Source organism: Dermacentor silvarum, chromosome 2 (assembly GCF_013339745.2).
Source record: "Dermacentor silvarum isolate Dsil-2018 chromosome 2, BIME_Dsil_1.4, whole genome shotgun sequence".
NCBI classification, from domain to species: Eukaryota; Metazoa; Arthropoda; class Arachnida; order Ixodida; family Ixodidae; genus Dermacentor; species Dermacentor silvarum.
In genome coordinates this window covers 223,072,030-223,090,709 of record NC_051155.1, presented here as the reverse complement: position 1 = coordinate 223,090,709, position 18,680 = coordinate 223,072,030, and the positions used below count along the sequence as shown (strand labels likewise).

Below are 18,680 nucleotides of genomic sequence, written 5' to 3'. Positions count from 1 at the left end.
TCTACGTACACGGGTGTTTTCGCATTTTGCGCACCATCGAAATGCGGCCGCCAGTGGCCGGGATTCGATCCCGCGACCTCGTGCTCAGCAGCCCAACACCATAGCCACTGAGCAACCACGGCGGGTCGCTAAGGACCAAAACACAATGAGACGAAAAAAAAAAAATTGAGGACATTGCGCACACCGTAACGATTGCATAAAGGAACAGGTTTCCGGCCTAGATTGGTATAGTATTGTAAGTGCGCGCAATTAAACGAGGGCTACTTCGTCGTCGATTTCCAGATAATTGGAGGGGTGCCGAAACTTATTCACCTTAGAGGCAATTTACAGTCAATGGAAAAAAAAAGTATTTAAATAGTTTCTGTACTTTTTTTAAACACTGAAGCATTAGCGACGCTGTTATCTCCCTTAGCAGACGTCTTAAGTACATTCCTGAAGAAAAAGGACATGCTGAATTTCCTGTTCTTGCTGATGCAGCGATGACCGAACCATATGCGTATGCTTTGACCTTTCAGAACACTGAGAAATGGGTCAAATTGCTCGATGAAATTGCGTGCTGCAAGAAACTTTAACGTTGTCGTATTAGAAAGGTGTTTTGCGAAAATGGTATTTGTTTCGATTGTCATTTGAAAATCGTGAAAAAAAAAGAAAGAAATAAGGACATCGTGATAGCTGACCTCAGCGCAGCAGCAGCAGCGGCGGCGGCGGCGACGACAACGACAAAAAAAAAAAAAAAAAAAAAAGCGCTGTTGTGACGCAGAACTTTGGAGCACAATCGCTGTTTCTACGAGGGCGTGTGGAGGCTGTCAGTGGGACATTAATCGAGGTTGGGGATAAGATTCGAGATGCTCGCCTGTCGACCGCACATGGTCTTTTCATTGTAAACGCACCTTTATATAAGCTGAATAAAACAAACAAACAGGCAGACAGACAAACAAACGGACAACCAGACAGACAGCCAGACAGACAGACGAAAACATGTCTACAACAGAATGATGACACAAGGTTTTTGCGTCACGTGCTCCTGGCACCAGCGCCTCATTTAAAAGTAAAGAGACCATTCCCGAACCTGCCCTAGCTCGTTGCTACCGTTATTCTTCTCGAGTGCTTCGCTTGAAAGCTGAACGGTGGCGGCTCTGTTGGCGCCCCAGGGCTTCCTACTGGCTTATACCACTGCTTTAGCGACTTTTCCAGAAAAACATTTTGTGCGCGTGGCCCTATTGACGGTCAGCACGTCGTGAGAGAGTTCTGTCAACTATAAAGTTCATGTTGAAGCTCAACCGTTCGCCACGTGTCTGCAATGTTCAAAAGGGAACGAGTTTCGACTTTGCCATTTAAAGAATGAAAAAGGAAAAGTGCCGCTGTTTACCTCCGACTGAGGGACTCTGAGGAAATGAGGTCAGCGAAATGATCCTAGATAGGGTGACCTCAATGATATTGCCTTTTTTTGCTTAATGTTCTCTTGCAGGGAAGACTTGTTGTAATAACGGAATGAATACAGGAACGTTAAATCCATCGCAATGGCAAATAAATGCAACTGCATAGGACAAAGAGAAGCCTAAGACATTATTTCCTATTCTGCTTTCGTACTTAATTTCGTTTCGCGTCATCTTACTGCATAATATATCCGAAGACTAGAGCAATGTGCGTGTTCCGCATTCGCTTATGCAATGTCCCAATATTAATCAGCTTTTTTTTTCCCCTTCTGAGCCACGTTTAAAAAAAAACGATGCGTTGGTACTATCTAAATGATCCAGTTAGTCCCTGTTGCATCATTGTTAGGAGTGCGTGCACGTTGCTCAAAACAATATGTAACACTCGTCGCGCCGATTGTTTTTCCCTGCTACTGACATCTTTATTGACCTAACTGTGAGCGCTTAAGGCGTGTGTTACTATGCACATTGTTTGAACATGTATAGTATAATTTATTTTTCATCGTGGGTGTGTTGATTTATTATAGTTTGGGATAACTCTAAAGCTGCCTGCTTTCACACGTTTCTTTCACTTGTTCAAAAACAACGACACCTAGAAGAGGAACAACAACATTAACAAGAACTACTACAACGACAAAAACGCGCCCCGCACCCTCGCAGGCTTTCTTCCGGCGATGGGCAACAGCGCACGGGCCAACAACGGCCTCCTGGACCAGATCGCGGCCTTGCACTGGATCCGCGACAACATCGCTGAGTTCGGCGGCGACCCCGCCAACGTGACGCTGGCCGGCCACGGCACGGGTGCCGCCATGGCGCACCTGCTTCTCCTGGCACCCATGGCCCAGTCGCTGGTGCACCGTGCCCTCCTGATGTCCGGCTCGGCGCTCAGCCCGTGGGCGCTGGCCCGGGACGCGCACGCTCACGCGCGTCACGTGGCCCGCGCCCTCGACTGTCCCGTGGCCGAAGAAGAAGGGCTCGTCGAGTGCCTGCGGCTGCGACCCGTGGGCGACCTGCTGCGCGTACCCCTGTCGGTGCCCGACCACCTGAGCGCGTTCGGCCCCACGGTGGACGGCATCGTGCTGCGCGCCGAGCCCCTGGAGCTGACCGAGTCTCTCGCCTCGTCGGGCCGCCGCCTCGAGCTGATGATGGGCGTGTCGCGGTTCGAGTCGTACTTCTTCGTGAGCGCCTCGGAGGAGAAGTACGGCATCGAGGCGGACCGGCGGGACCGGCTGCTACGCACGCTGGTGCGCAACCTCTTCTCCTTCCACCAGCAGGAGATATTCTTGACCATCGTCAACGAGTACACCGACTGGACGAAGCCCTTCCAGGTTAGCGCGTATTCATTGTAAGGCTGTCTGTCTCTTTCTTTCTCTCTTTCTCACTATATGTGTTTCTCTGCCCCCCCCCCCCCCCTCTCTCTCTCTCTCATTTTCTTTTTCTCTCGCCCATAGCAAGTTTTGTTACAATCGTCGGTACAACGCAATCATATGGTTCCCATATGAGCGTGCGTGTATAGCCTAGTGGTTATGACGCTCGCCTTCGGACCGTGGTACCCACGTTCGAATCCCGCCTTGCCAGGAAAGTTTACTTTGTTTCATTTATTTTATTTCTATCGCTCTTTGTCTGCCGCTATTTCTTTGTCTCTCTGCACCTCCTCTACTCATTTCGCACTCTCCACTTCGCTCAAAACTGCGATCGCCATCGCTCCGTAGGAATCAACCTCGACCTTAAACGTTCTTCTTCTTCCTGGGGTTTTACGTGCCAAAACCAGTTCCGATTATGAGGCACGCCGTAGTGGAGGCCTCCGGATTAATTTTGACCACTTGGGGTTCTTTAACCTGTTAATAAAGGACAGGCAGGGACGAGTGTTGAATGGAAATAATAGTTTGTTCTGCTAGCCTGCGGTCGAAGTTATTTGGTTGGAAAATTACTTGCTCGCGCATGCACAGTAACATTTTTGCAAAGTGTCCATTGTGCATTTGCGTGCACACGCCGTTTCCTGAGCGAGCTAACTCCGGCGTCGCCTTCCTCGCCACTGCAGCACCCGCTCAACATCCTGGACAGCACGGGTGAGGCCGTGGGCGACGCGCTGGTGGTGGCTCCGCTGGTGCGCGCCGCGGGCCTGATGTCCCGTGTCGCGCCCACCTTCCTGTACGTGTTCGCGCACCAGGCCGAGCTCTCGTCGGACTACCCGAGCCGGCTCGGATGCGTGCACGGCGAGGAGCTGGCCTTCGTGTTCGGCGCGCCACTCGTTGCGGCCCTGGGGCACTTCGGCCGCAACTACAGCCGGCCCGAGCAGGCGCTCGCCGAGGCCACCGTCGTGTTCTGGACAAACTTCGTCAAGTTCGGGTACGACGCGCCACTATTGCTTCTTTCTATAGCTTAACTTGTATTGAAAAAGTCTAAGAGCGCGAAATGAATACGAGGGCCGAGGTAAAAGAAGCACACATGGACAAACACTCACTTCCAGCTACTTTATTTTGAAGCCTCGCCTTTACGTTCTCGACCAAAAAAAAAAAAGACACAATTTCATTCAGATAAAGCGTATGTTATACCAAAATGTGGCGCTGCTATTCTCTCTCTCTCTCTCTCTCTCTCTTCAAGCTTAGCTACAACTATTAAACAACAAAGATTGATTGATGGAGTAAATCTTTTATTTATTGGATAGCTATTTGGCCTGATGCGAGTATTATGGAAGGGGAAATAGTGTGTCGGGCGCACAAGGCGCGATGCGAGGAGCAGGGTCTGCAGCAGGTCTAAAAGCCCGGATTCCCTGGCAAAATTCAGGGGTGACTCCAGGGCTGCGCGTCGGTCCCCTAGACAACCCACCAGTCTGATCCACTCCTCCTCGTAGCTTGGTATGTGTTCCTGGTGAAGGTACTTTCTACGCACTGCGCCTCCTGTGCCGGCCATTCCCACAACAGGTGCTTGGAGGTGGGTCGTACTGGTTGCTTGCAGTCGGGGAAGGTGTGGCCGCTGTTGCGGGTGTCATGTGCGTCGTCGTCAGCGTGAACATCTTGCTGACTTGCCTCTGCTCGACGTCTTGCGCAAGTCTGCCACTTTTCTAGTACGCCTGATACGAGGGCAAGGCCAGACTGCAGCCGGAAAAGAAGAGCTTGTCCAGTTCGGGGTAAACCAGGACACAGTGCGTGGAAAGATAAATAATTAAACAGAATTGGAGATGTAAAGGACGCATGCATGTCGATTTCTGCGCCAGGGAATGAATAAAAGAACGGGGATCAACAAGTATGATCAGCTGTACAAATTCGATTCAATTATCGATCTAAGGGCAGCGCGCTTGATGATACAAATACGAACATTAAGATACATACACACGCATGAGCACCGTGTGTGTGTGTCTTAATGTTCTTCTTTGTCTCATCAAGTGCGCTGCCGTTGAATTGATAATGTACAAACTCATTGCATATAAATGACATAAAAGACGTCCTACGTTGTCCATTCGGGTATAGCAATCATAAAGTATGGTCGTGGAAAGACAGGTAATATTCTTACAGGGATCTTGCACGAAGCGTCGCGGCTGCTTATTCGAAGTGCCACTATAATAACATGGTGAAATACTGCCCCCTAATCTTATCCGTTTGCCTTCGGCAGCACCGTGACCAACACTCCAACGAGAATGCCAGGTTGTTTCGCGCAACCAGCCTATCAATGCGTTAAAGTCCGCACAACTACAGTTCTATCACCCGTTATCTCGGCGACGGTTTCTAGTGAATTTACGTGTGCGTGTCGCGCAAGTAAGCCCGGTGGATTCCATCGTAAATTGCGCGCTGCTGCCTCTTAACATCCACGCTCAGTAATGCGGGACCGCACTGCTCTGCGTGCATGCGCGTGACGCGACTCGCTGGTCAACAACCTTCAAAAGCGGAGCCTTTCCAGAGCCATAGAGACAAAGCACGAGATCAAAAAAGACAACACTTATATGGACCAATGTTCGCGTTTACCTGTGAAACACAGGAGTTCTGCAAAGCATTTGCCTTACAGGATCGCGTCTTCCCGATGTTTTCTTTTTCTTGCGACCGAAGTTCAAAACGACGTTTGTTTCGCTCTCCCCTTCGCTTTGGGTGAAAGGCTGTCTGTCTGAATTCATTGGGCCGATCCCTGAGGCAGTGTAATCTAAGGTGGTGACTTGGTGGACCGATCTCGATACCAGTGATTCTGGAAGCGGTGAAACGTCACAGCACCCACACGCCTCGAAGCATTAACTAATAGAGCTAACCACTAAGCATTACCTGCAGAGTATTTCAGCGGATCTGTACCTGGACGCTATCACTTGACCTTCACAATAATTCTCAGATGGTCTATGCCCATTTTTTTATCAATGTTCCTTAAGAAAAACCGACACGTGGCAACTCGACTTGTTTTTTTTCGACGTTATCAGATTTGAACAGACCTCTCAAATGCAAACCTCTTACGCTAAACCTCCCCCACCCTCAATTCCGCAGGGACCCCAGTTACACGGGCCACAGCGGTGGATTGACCGGGAGCGAGCTGCACGCCAAGGGGCGCTTCGAGCGCATTGCTTGGCCACCGTACGAACCGGCGCATCAAAAGTACCTACTCATCGGTAAGCGGGAGCTTGATCTTAGCGGCTTATGGTCAGATTGTCGGTTTCTTTAAATTTTTTTTTGTTATCGTGGCACGCACACAGAACATACGTTGTTCTCTCCTAATACACTGAATATATTGTATATTTATGACGCGTTTACATGACGTTAGTAGAGAGGTTGATGGCCGCAAAAGAAGATTGCTCTTTTTGTAAGACACGCACCTTCGCTAATGTAAACTCAACTCGTAACCGTTGTGCCGCGAGCCTTGATGACACACATGCAGCGCGAAGACTGGCTAAAAAATAACTGCTGCCAATACATGAGCCTCATAAGTGACGTGATGTTACTCACTGTCCACTGATTCAAACCTGGTCACTTTCCTTCTGGAAAGGCTTACTCTTTCCATACATAAATCGTCCTAATGCCCCGTGTCGGTCACGGGACCTCTTTCGGCTGCTGCAGTGACACATGCGTCAGACCGTCTCGCTAATAACGCGCTGGTGATATTGCTCTGATGACGTTCGCGCACGATGCCCAGGTATATTCACAGCGACGGACATATGAGTTCGAGGGTGCCGAAGAAGTTGAGGTCTGGAGCGAAGACAAAGTCCTGATTGATGACCTTTTAATGCGAAAGCACTATATGGCTCATGAGGCGGAAAATCCGGCGTTGGCGTGACCACGATGGTCCGAAAAGTAAAGGGAGCCCAAGTGAGCCAATCGAGGCAGTTTATGACGACAATTAAGGCAACATTAATTAGGGCAGAGTTAATTAAGGCACGCGACCCCGCAACCTTCGTTGGGAGTCCAACCCTCGACCTTTGGTGGTGGTCGCCTTCTCATGAGTCGCAATGCTTCCGCATTCATCCACGTAGGGATAACTAAGGACCCCTTGCATTTTTTTGCCTGTGCCTCGCTAAGGGTTGAAGCCCAAGGTGAAGGACCACTACCACGCACACCGGCTCTCGCTGTGGCTGCACCTGATACCGCAGCTGCACCGGCCGGGTGCTCCCGAGGCGCACCACTTGCTCGAGGACCACGACAACCCGCTCAGCTACGACGGCCACGTGCGTTCCCTGGACGGGATCGCCCCCGCATCCTCGTCCTCTTCGTCTTCGTCTTCGTCCACGGCGCCCAGCAGCAGCACCAGCAGCAGTAGCAGCAGCGCCGCTCCGCTGTCGCCGGCACCCGGGGTGCCGCAGGCATCGCAGGCGAGTGCTGTCGCTTACTTCTGTGCTGTCGCTGTGCTGACTCGAGTGTTGTCGCTGACTGTCGCTGAAAGAAAAAAGGGTTATCCCAGAGACAGAGAGAGAAAGAGAAAAAAGAAAAGAAAAGCTCAACGAGAAATGTTTCATCGAAACGACAGACATTCTTGTCGTATTTTGGTGCCAATTGTATGCTTTCTCGACATGGAGGGCGGCGCAGATTCACAGGCACATCGCCGAGAAAAGTAAATAATAATATACAAATAATAAAAAAAAACTTAAAAAAGCGCATCGTGCTCCTCCTGCCTATGAATGACCGAGAGTTGCCGGACGCAACGAGTGCTGTATTCGTGTCTCTAATCTCATCAGTGCGACTGCATTGATGAGATTAAAGGGAAATCAAAGAATATTTAGAATAATAAAAAGGAAAAAAAGAGAAGCGATTGATTCAATGGAAGGCGTCTGAGTGCCCCCTTAAAGCAGTATGTGTATGTGAAGAGAGGTTAGAGAAAAAAGAGGGCGTTTAGCCGGCACGGAGCTTCCAAGCAGTATGTGTAGAAAAATTTTCAGATTTGTTCGGCATATTAATGTTTTTTTCGCGTAAACTTGACGTGGTGAGTTTTCGTGGTTTTTTGACGTCGCGTGACAGACAGGCGAAGTTAGAGAAAAATTGGACCAATAGAGAGGGCTAATGGGCGTTTGATTATTTTTCTTTTGTGCGGTTTAGCCGTGGCACGGAGCTCAATGCATGGCGCCTGCAGAAATTGGAATCTGGAATCATTTTACTCATTCATTTTACCTTATAGCACCCCCGTATCGTGTCTCTAATCTCATCACTGCGACTGCATTGATGAGATTAGAAGGAAATCAGCGAATATTTAGAATAATAAAAAGGAAAAAAAGAGAAGCGATTGAATCAATGGAAGGCGTCTGAGTGCCCCCTCTAGGAATGGTTAGAGAAGAGAGAGGGCAGAAGTCCGTAAATGGCAGAAGTCCGTAAAGGCTGCATTACCATTTGCCTGAGCGGTCATGACCCTTCAGGGAATGCCAGGAGGAGATGCGACACGTCCCGCGCTTGGTTTCGCATGGGCTCCTCAGGACACGATACACTTCTAATAATAATAAAAAAAGTAAAGCCCATCGGCTACGCGTGGCTCGCATGTCTTTTCCTGACTGCCGCACAATCCTTTACACTGACGCAATCGTTAAAAGAAACGCGAGTCGTGATTCCGACAGCCGGGGCTGTTTATCCCGAGTTCGTTGCTGGGGAGTCTGTGTATAAGGACAAAGTGCGGGGAACATGAACGAGCAGTTCGGCTGGCATTTTGATCAGAAATAACCTGACCATCCGGGGCATAGACGTACAAAAATAGAGGGTGCAGGGGAATGGCTATAGACCTTGGTTCGGTGAGTGGGGACGCTCTATAGTTTGCCACACACCATTTGGTGTCTGGTGGAGCCAGCAGGTGACTGTGAAAGACAAATAATATGGGACAATGTCATAGGCCTTACTGTACTTAAGAGCGCCGAGTCGCGCAAGCAAGCCTTGTTTTCCTTTATGTTTGACCAAGAAATCCGGAGTGGCTGTTCAGGAGATTAGGCGGCTTTGTAGCCAGCCAACACGGAGCGAATATGGGGCAGCCGAGAAAGCGGTGGGTGGGAGGCGTTGCGGATGACCGCCTCTGACACGTCTGTGACGCGCTGTCTGAGTCCGGAAACGACCCCAGGCTCGAATCAGACATCTGACCGCGCTGTCGGCGCGCGCAGGGCAACGAGAGTGGCGCGTGGCCCGCCGAGGCGGCGTCGACGGCCCGGCCCCTGTGGGAACCGCTGTCCGGCGGCGGCTACTCGACCGCGCTCAGCGTCACCATCGCCGTGGGCTGCTCGCTGCTCGTGCTCAACGTGCTCATCTTCGCCGGCGTCTACTACCAGCGCGACAAGACGCGGCTGGAGGCGAAGCTGCACAAGCGCAGCTACAAGCTGGCCAAGCCCGGTGAGCCACCCCACCTGACCACCGCGGGCGGAAAGCCGCTCGCGCTGCGCGCGCCGCCGCCGTCGCCCGTGGGGCCCGCCGGCGGAGGCGGCGGCGGCTGCGGCGGCGGCGCCAACATGGCGGGCGCAGGCAACGCTGCTACGCTGCCGCCCAAGGCGCCGCCGCCGATGCCCGAGGCACAGCCGCTGCTCGCGCAAGGCGCCAGTCTGGCGAGGCTCGTCCTGCGTACCCGACCGCCGTGAGTATAGCGTCTGTCAAATTAAAGAAAGTTATCCGTTATTGCGATAGCACTTCTATGGACACTCCAGGCGCATTTCTGCCGTCGCCGTGATGTTCCGTATAAAGTCCGAAATCGATAACATCGTCGCCGCGCGCCGTATAAACGCCTCCTGTAGCACAAGGCCGGTGCACTTCGATCCATGACGTCATGCTACCTTGCCCGACTGCCATAAAGTCTGATGGGGATGCTCCCGGGTAAGCTGCGGCAATTTTGACGTCATCGCTTTCGTCACGGGGGGCTTGGCACTGGAAATTTCGGTCCAAGTATCATGACGTCATAAAGCAGAGTGCACATGCCTGCTATCTAGGAGGCGTTGGCCGCATGCTGTATGTGCGAGCGAAAGCGCAAGCGCGGAAAACCGGATGAAGTGCGCCTAAAAGCGCGCCGTCTTCCGTTGCGCGCAAGGCACCAGGCGGAGGGGAGAGAGAGAGGGGGAGGACGTTCTACTCTGGCGGTTGTTGCGTAGGGCGCGGCCGCGCGCTCTATATTTTGACAGCGAACTGCGATGGGGGACAGTGCGCAGAGTGCTGATAGCTTCGTGTGCGCTGTTTTCGCCGCTGAGTTCGCGTTGAAACGAGAGGCAGCACGAAGGTCAATTCGCTCGCTGCTGCTGCCGCGCTTCCTCACACCTGCGTTTTGACAGCGATATTCCCCGCTCATCGGGTGAGATATGTTCATGTTTGCTTGAGCGCGCGTGACGCCATGCTTGTTAATTTAGTGAGTAAGCGAATGTTTACAAGTTTATACGGCCGTTGAACTATTATTCTTATTTATTATAGATGTCTACTAATTTGCTATCGCAATCGATGCTTCGCCTATCGTGCGAAAGTGCGACTTTTCCCAACAAAATTTCGGAAAAGACAAAGTAAGATTTGGTTACGCGTCCAGGGTTCTGGCTCATACGGTCTGTGTTAGGGACAAAAACAAGAAAAGGCCTTGGTAGAAGCTGCAAGTGGGGTGGAGGTGGGGGGGGGGGGGAGGGAGGGATGGATGGAGCACGATCGACCCCTGCCACGTGCACCGTAACTGTCCCGGGGTACTAGCCTGGGCACCGTCGAATTTCGCTATTGTGACAAATTTAGCAATGGCGGCATTTTGGGCCAATCAGAGAGACCGTTGCAGCCCGCTGGGCCTCTCTGAATGGTCAAAAGAAAAAGAAAAAAAAACGTGGGCAGCTTGCACTACTGGTGCAAGGCTGGAGTAAACAGTGGAGCTGGTGATCCCGACCTAGCTTTTCTTCCAGGTTTTACAAGGCTTGGCTAAGTTTTGTTAGGAAATGCAAAGTGCTGCTAGGCACGGTATTCCTAATCAGCTCGCCGCTGACGCGCAGATTCTCGCTTGGCCGCGCGACGCACTTCAAGATGAGCGGCTTCTTCTTCGGGTGTCCGGATCTTCTTTGGTCGTCTCATGTCAAAGGTACATGTACTCGCCACAGAGTCAACGAGAGTTGTGCCGCCGTCGCGGTAGCTCCGAGCTTTATCTGCCCGGTGACGTCACGGCCAAGCTGCGCCTCCTCCACACGTGCCGGGGCGTGGCTGGTCGAAACCTGCCGAGCCGACGCCAGAGGCGCCTGCTGCAGTCACGCAGACCGCGCGCGTTCGGCGCGAGCGCGGTCACACGGGGAAACGCGGGCGGCGTCGGCAGCAGCTCTGCGCGTTGCCGCGTTGGTAGGCGTTGGTGCTATTACAATTTCTTTCTTTCTCTCTCGCTCTCATTTTCCCTTTCCATCTCCCGAGCATTGCGCGCGCCACGCGCATGCTCTCCTTCCCCCTCCTTAAGGTCCCATGTCAAGGCAACATCTGCACGGCACGGAGAGGAGGCGAAGCACACGCCACTCCGCGAGGTGGTTGCTAGGCAACCCAGCTGGCTCATCGCTAAGCGATGTTTTGCGGCTCGCGGCACAACTTACGGCCGGCTTGAACAGCTCCGCTGTTAAAATGTCGCCATTACAGAATTTGACAGTATGGCGGAATTTGACAATGTCCGGAATAGCAACCCCGCTCTAGGTGGGACACCTGAGCTATTCCGAGGCCGATGGAAAGCCATCATTACCGAACCTTCTTTGGTGGCTTTGCTCTTTCAAGTACTGACCAAGTCAAATTCTGCTTATAGCTTCGCTGATATGACGAGGACTGGTGTATTGGTAGAAGCGTGACGTGCCGATGGCAGAATTCGACAGAATCGGATCACGTCCAGATTTTTTTTCAGAAGGTGGATGCATGCTTAACTATGGCTTAGCGTCGTCGATATTGCATAGCCGTGACGCGAGAGAGAGAGAGAGAGTTACCAACGTGGAAGTTTTGGACAACCAGAAAACCAGAGTCCGAATAATGTTTTACGCAGCCTCGTAGAAACGAAGACGATTATGTACCTTTGTGCGCACTATAGGGTCCTCAGTTCACTTCCACCAGCTTGCTAGCTTGACTCCACCGACCAGCGGCGAACATGGCGCATGCCAGCGAGATTTTTACGCGAATGTCCCTAACTGCAGATGGCGTGGCGACGCATAGTGCATCGAGACAAATAGATTAGACGAGTACATTAACACTCCGTTTCTTCTTCGCTACTCGCCGCTTTGAACGGTAGCCTTCGCTAATGAGCTTTTGAAAGCATTGGCTCTAGGTGCTAACCTTGTCTTCCGAGAAAAACGACGTCATTAGAGCTTGTCTTAAATCTCTCTTGCCTGCACTAAATCTAACGGCTGCGCCCGCCGCATCTCGGTGACGTCACGCTTTGCAGCTTATCTGCGGGCGATCTTGAATTATAGGGTTTTAAGGCCTGAATCTGCTCGGAGGATTACGAACGGCTTGTGCCGTCTGTTTCATGTGTCTGTCTTTGCGTTGTAGTAAGAAGCCAGTGCCGAAGCACTCCGGAGCCATTGTGACCACTTGGGTTTCTTTAACGTGCACGTGAATGCCGCGCATTGGCGTAGTGTTCCGTCTCTGTCCGAATGCGGGCAAGGAATCGAACCCACAACCTCGCACCCACCGGCAGGACGTCACAGCCAGTGAGCCACCGAGGCGAGCTCGGCGAGAGTGTGCTCACTCGGATGTGTGATAAGTCAGCTTTCTCAGTCACGTGGTCTTCTGGAGTTTGATTGCGCCTTAAAGCCCCCGCATCTATGATGACAGATTGAGTTTACATCAAATTATCTCTGAGCTGGGTGGTCGGTTCAGCGCTTCCTCTAAATTTTGAAAAAAAAAATAAATAGAGGAGACGCTTTTCGGTTGATCCTATACGCGATACGACTCAACCCACTATACGGTGGCGAGACTCTAACAAAATTATGACGTCGTTACTGTTTAAAAAGAGGGAACGGCGGAGGATAAGCCTCGGGCTTGTTGATTGGCTCACCTGTCAGTGGACACCTGATGCGGCCAAGGAAGTGGCGAAAATGATAGAAAGAAAGACGACACTAGGAGATACTGCCAAAAAAAAAAAAACAAAGATACAGCCAAGAAAATAGACACCAAGGTTACATCAGAATAACAAAGCAGCTAACGCAAGAAAATATATGGATGTAGAAAGACTGGCCTGGCGGCGCGCATCACATCGTAATGCGGCTGTTGCACGACGTGCGTCGGTGTCAATATTTTTTGTAAGAAAGAAGGTTGAGGCAAGTGACGTCAGAAAAAAAATTATATCGGGCTTTGGGCACTGATTCCGTTTATCCTCCCCCTCTCACTTTCCCCCTATTCACGTGCCTTCTCAGCGAGCCTCAGGAGAACGTGTGTGTGATGCAGTGGAGGAAGCCTGGCTGCCTGCCCCCCTCCGGAGCCCCTGGTAAGTAGCATGCCTTGTTTTACAAGAGCTCGCTCTCGGCCTATATGTTATTTGCTAAAGGACATGTGTACCGCTCTTAAGAACAAACACATGGGTATAGGAACATAATGATGACAAGGGCCGCAAATTAAAAAGAATTATTCAGGACAAAGATTCACGAATGCATACACAATGAACTAGCAGGCGCAGATCTTACCAAAGAATTGACATCCGCAGATCGCGACTGCGGTGTCCGAGATGAGCTGCGACAGCATATTGCCCCGTGAGGAACAGAATGTCTTGATTTGCGGGTGTCTTTTCTCTGTTGAGATCTTCGCGCGTCAATTCTATTGAGCACTGGTGTAAGATGAACGAAAAGGCATCTCCGCGAAAACAGTGGAACAGGAGAGCATGTCCGCAGAAGCCGCAGGAATACGCACAATGTTCAGATTCGTTATTTGATGTTAGCTACTGTTGCGGATATGCGCCAGCGGGCCATGTCGCAGCCGTTTTTGGCGACATTTCTGACCAATAATGTAGTCGAAAATAATATCTTTTTCAAGTTTCAGACATGCGTGCTTTGTCCTTTAGGTTTTCTTGGCATTGTTCGTAAGAGAGAGAGAGAGAGAGAGATCGTGAAGATCGCTTGGGGCCAGAAAGCATTGCACGTGGCATTTATTGCACCTATATCTTGTTCAGGGAAACGAGCATACCCTGGGTAATCCACACAGAACTGCGCTGTCACTTAATAGAAAATGCGAATGAAAACCTTAACACAATGAAACAGCCGCCGGTGTATGACTGTGTCAGGGGGCCAACACCTTAATCATTTTATGCGAGTTAAAGAATAAATACCCTTGTAGTACCGTTGTGTCCTGTGTATATTACCTGCTTCTCCAAAGACCCTTGCGTTGATGTGCTGCTGGCGATTCAAATATGGAGCACTCAGTAAGGAAAGCCGGCAGATCTTACGGCCTGAGGGAATCGATGTCAAGCGAAGCAGTGTGCGGGGAGCCTACCAAGTTTGCGAAACGACCATGAGAGCACCAAGACGTAGGCGGCTATCTATCTATCTATCTATCTATCTATCTATCTATCTATCTATCTATCTATCTATCTATCTATCTATCTATCTATCTATCTATCTATCTATCTATCTATCTATCTATCTATCTATCTATCTATCTATCTATCTATCTATCTATCTATCTATCTATCTATCTATCTATCTATCTATCGATAGATAGATAGATAGATAGATAGATAGATAGATAGATAGATACTCTCAAAGTGGCAAATATTCGCCAAGAAATGCTTCGCATTTAAAACATGCATCGCGATCTCGCTTCTGGCAAAATGACGCAGGCTCCGGATAGCAGACGCCCACCTCCGGGACTCTCCGGCCAGCCCGACGAGATGCGGGCCTTGACTGCACCGGTTGTTGAAGGCTGAGACCAGCTTGGTACCTTGTCGGTACGTTTCTTTCACTGATAGTTTTGCCTGTGCTGCTCTGCCCGAACGCTGTGCTGGTAATCCAATTATATTTTTGTCCCTCCAATATTCAATATCTATTTAGCTGTGACTGTTGACTTATTGCGCAGTTCCGGACGAGATTGCGGTTCTTTCGCTGTTCGCAAGTTTCTGTAGACATTGCGAGCGCGTTGGAGAGGCTAGCGCTCGCATACGGGGCTTCCTTCTTTAGAAACAAGCCAAGCGCGCTATTAGTTGAAATAGCCTATACAACTTTCGTGCGCCGTTTGCCGAGGCTGTTCAAATGATTTGGGCACACTTCGTGATCCTTACAGTAAGATGGATGTATAGCTTGAACAGTGGATCAAAAGCGCCCGAAGCCTCAACAGGAGCTTCCGACTGCTACGGTTCAGGCTGAGGCTTCCTTGCTCTCCAGCTTTTTGATCATGAGTGAAAGGGGAATTTTGTTACTGTGAGAAAGAAAAGGCTGGGAAGGTCAAATTATATACAATCACGTTCTTGGATAGCATGAAGCTCACCATGACTGTTTCCTTCACAGGTACCGCACTGCCTTCAGCTGAGATGTGCCAAGTCATCTCCCACGTGTGCTGCCCCGTGTGCGTGTCGCACTGGTGTACGTCGGGCTGAACACTGCTGTGCTGGCGCAGGACCAGAGTGCGGGAGTGCGGAGAGTTCGGGAGGGTACAGTGTGCGCGGGAACGGTTCTTCGGCGCCGGACGCTGTGTCGTCCCGCTTGTGCACCCACGGGCCGGTCTTGTTGACGCGCAGGAGTGGATGTGTTTGCTGTGTCCAACGCCGCCACACTTGAGCCATTTTATGCTGGGACACAATGACTGATAGTCGCCGCGAAGATCAAACGAAAGTGAGCTGGGAACTTCGCCCCGGTGACTGAGGTCGCGGAGATTTCGTTCGCGTCCGCAACAACTTATCACGCTGCAGTGGTTCGTGAGTGGTTGAGAGACTGTGGCTCTCGGCGGGTAGCCTCCCTCGCGCGGAAATGTCAAGTTGAGGTGGGACCTCTGTGAACGAAGGCGACTGTATAATCATGCGTCGTTTTTTGTCCGGCGACCATGCTTTCCACCGTTGTGACCATCGACCTGTTCGGCGAAGACGCAGACTGCTGGCCGAAATGTCGTAGAACACCAGCGCCTTTGCGCACATATCTCATCATTCAGCACGTTATAGCGCGATAGCGGGCTACTCGCGCGCAAGCCTACCACGAGGCCAAATGTTTTTTTTTTTTTTTTTGCTTTGCATTGAAAATGTGTCGTGATTTTACATTCTGCCACGTTAGAGTGAGAGAACACTGCCAGAGCGACTCGTCCTGGACAGTTTTCACCGCGTTGTGTGCTCAGCGGAAGTATCAAAGCGCGGAGGAACCGCCCTCCGTCTACCGACTTTGTACCATCTGGCGCGTTTCATTTATACTCTGTCGCGTGGGCCTTACGAACCCCCAGCCGTCGACATGTTTGTTCAAGGCACGCTTCGCCTGACGAGCAAGCAGCCGCTCGGGAACAATCTGCAGGCTCGACCGAGAGCCAAGCAAGTTTCACCAGCAAGGTTGCCAAAGCTGGCGGCTTGATTCGTCAGCGAGCTAGAACAAGCAAGGTCTAGCTACATTCAAAATGAAACGACGCTGCCACGATCAATTCTTACTACCATATTTAGCTGAAAGTGAAGGCGCAGTTCTGCCAGCAATTATCACCTTCTCATTTGAACATAGTTGGCGGCTCTGTTCGCCAGCAAGCTGGACCAAGAAAGCTTTATAAGTTGGCAGAAGCTTCACTTAGGAATTTCTGCCATCGAGTCTGGCCGAACGAAAAGTCGAGTGAGCGCGGTCAGCAAGTTTCACCAGCCCGGCAGCGTAAGGCTTACGGTTCGTTTGGTCCCCAAGCTGAGCCGAACGGCTTCTATACCAGCAAGTTTGGGTGAAGCTACGCTTCGCGAGTTGGACGCTGTGTTGAGTTTGACATAAAAGCCAAGTGAATTCAGCCAGCAAGCTCCACTTACTCTGTTGGTCAGAACCGGTGGCCCTATACGTAGCAACAGACCAAGCAAGTTCCGCCAGCCAAAGCCGGAGCCTATGGCTTGACCATTCCTACCACCGAGTTCACGAGGCGAACTAAGTTTCGGCAAGCAAATTCTAACAAGTTTCTTCAGGAGGCTGTTCCGGAAAGGCTGGCTAACCCTTCAAATCACGCAGCTCAGCCCGAAGGCACATGACCTGAGAGCTCAGCCAACCATCTTCATCTCATCGGCAAAGGGTGGCCGAGGCTGAAGTCAGCGAGTTCTATCACCGAGGATGGTAGACAGGTGCGGGCAGCAACTTCCGTTTGCCGGTGCAGCGAATAACTTGGGCCAGCGTCGCATGCAGACCAAAGCGCCGGAGTCGAGTTCTGTCACTGAGTTCTACCAGGTTCTGCCGGCGGGACTGATTGAAAGGACATCCGCCAAATTCCGGTGGCGAGTTACCTCAGAACCTTTTGCCGGAACTGCACCTGAATCAACGCGGTTGAGGTGATGACGACGTCGATCAATGCATGTCGTGCTCCGTGTACAGTGCTCCGTTGTGTGGAACGTCCCGTTTGTTACACCCCGGTATTCACGAAAATTGTTGAGAACAATGACTCTAAGGAAATGAACACGTGTATGTGTACAATCACAATGCCAGTAAAAGGAAAACAGCGAGAGGTGTACGAAACGTCTGAATCAAGGGGATCATATCATAAAACACGCATGTATACCCAATGACTCCGTGCATGTCTGACGTTTTCACGTGTTTGTCCGATACACTTTGTCGGTGTAGATTTATTGTACTGGTTAGCGATCACGTCGATGGGTTCGGAAGATTTGTCAGGAAGACAAATGTGGTCTTCAATTATCATTCTTAATCACACTTTATATGCGAGTCGAAAGGCGCCAAGGTTTCTCAGGTCTAGCACGGGCGCGCCCCCATCGTTCACTTCTGTAGAAGGAACTGTTGGCATCATGAGTAAAATCTAAATCGAGAGAACCATCGTCGCTCTGCAAAGCAGCGCAATAAAAGAGAAAACATTTAGCAGCTTTGCTTTCCAATGTGCATCGTGCAGTTGATCGAGTTACTAGTTTTAAATGATACTAAAGGTGAGTGATCTTCCCATAGCTCAGAAAACTGTTACGTTTGTCGCCAGATCGCTTGTGAGGAAATCTCGCATTTCAGAAGGCATGTTTCGTCATGTAACATGTCCGAGCGCATAGTATAGCGGCTCTCCCCTAACATAAGCGGTTCGACATTCTCATCTGAAAATTAGTGGCGAGAAGAAAGCATTGGACACGCCCCGTACTCATCTAACCATGGGCCTGTGGTACGTTTCCGTTATGCAGTTATGAAAGAGGTGCGACTTGCCGCCTACGCGAAAATTCGCATTATATTCTACGTATTCATTATATTTCCACAAAGCTGCAATTTTTCCCACTGGTGGAAAAAAAATAATTTTAATGCTTACATTTTGAACTCAGTACAGAGCGTCTGAAGTTTCTAGAATTCACAGGTTAATTCGACACTCTCGAAGCTGACGAAGCATAAGAGGAGAAAGAGCTTAGTGTCGTTGCATGCTAACAACGATTCAGACGACATTGTACTCTGTTTGCTCTTAAGAGCAAACAGAGTATCGAGAGTGACAGCAGCCGATTGCTAGAATCCATACATGACAGAGTTGCGTCCTCCATGCGAGAATCCTCATTATTTGCTTTGAAGACCTCGTTCAATTGGAGAAGATGAAATTCTAATTGCTTCTCTGTCCACATCGGACAAGCGGTGCCACAGAAAGCGTTTGGAAACGCGAAATTGAATTTCGCCGCCGGTCTCAGGGCCTTACGTAATTCAGACGGCATCGCAGAATAATCGCGTCATCTCGAACCGTTAGTTTTGAGCTTTTTGTTTTTTTGTTTACGACTACAATAGACGTT

General features: G+C 50.5%; 1 protein-coding gene across 5 annotated transcripts in view; it reads left to right on the top strand.

Moving 5' to 3' along the window:
- LOC119440723 (neuroligin-4, X-linked) overlaps nucleotides 1–17,483 on the top strand; it is an 87,033-nt gene extending 69,550 nt beyond the window's left edge. Inside the window, exons 3-10 of one of the 5 annotated variants that reach the window (XM_049662337.1) lie at nucleotides 2,094–2,761; nucleotides 3,475–3,782; nucleotides 5,897–6,018; nucleotides 6,923–7,212; nucleotides 8,974–9,437; nucleotides 13,192–13,262; nucleotides 14,607–14,714; nucleotides 15,271–17,483. In XM_049662337.1, coding sequence (XP_049518294.1) covers nucleotides 2,094–2,761; nucleotides 3,475–3,782; nucleotides 5,897–6,018; nucleotides 6,923–7,212; nucleotides 8,974–9,437; nucleotides 13,192–13,262; nucleotides 14,607–14,617 — 1,934 coding nt within the window. In that variant the 3' untranslated portion in view covers nucleotides 14,618–14,714; nucleotides 15,271–17,483. Of the gene's footprint in view, nucleotides 1–2,093; nucleotides 2,762–3,474; nucleotides 3,783–5,896; nucleotides 6,019–6,922; nucleotides 7,213–8,973; nucleotides 9,438–13,191; nucleotides 13,263–14,606; nucleotides 14,715–15,270 lie in introns of those variants that run through there. The other 4 variants (XM_049662338.1, XM_049662339.1, XM_049662336.1 and 1 more) reach the window with 4 other exon arrangements.
- Nucleotides 17,484–18,680: the final 1,197 nt, after the last annotated feature.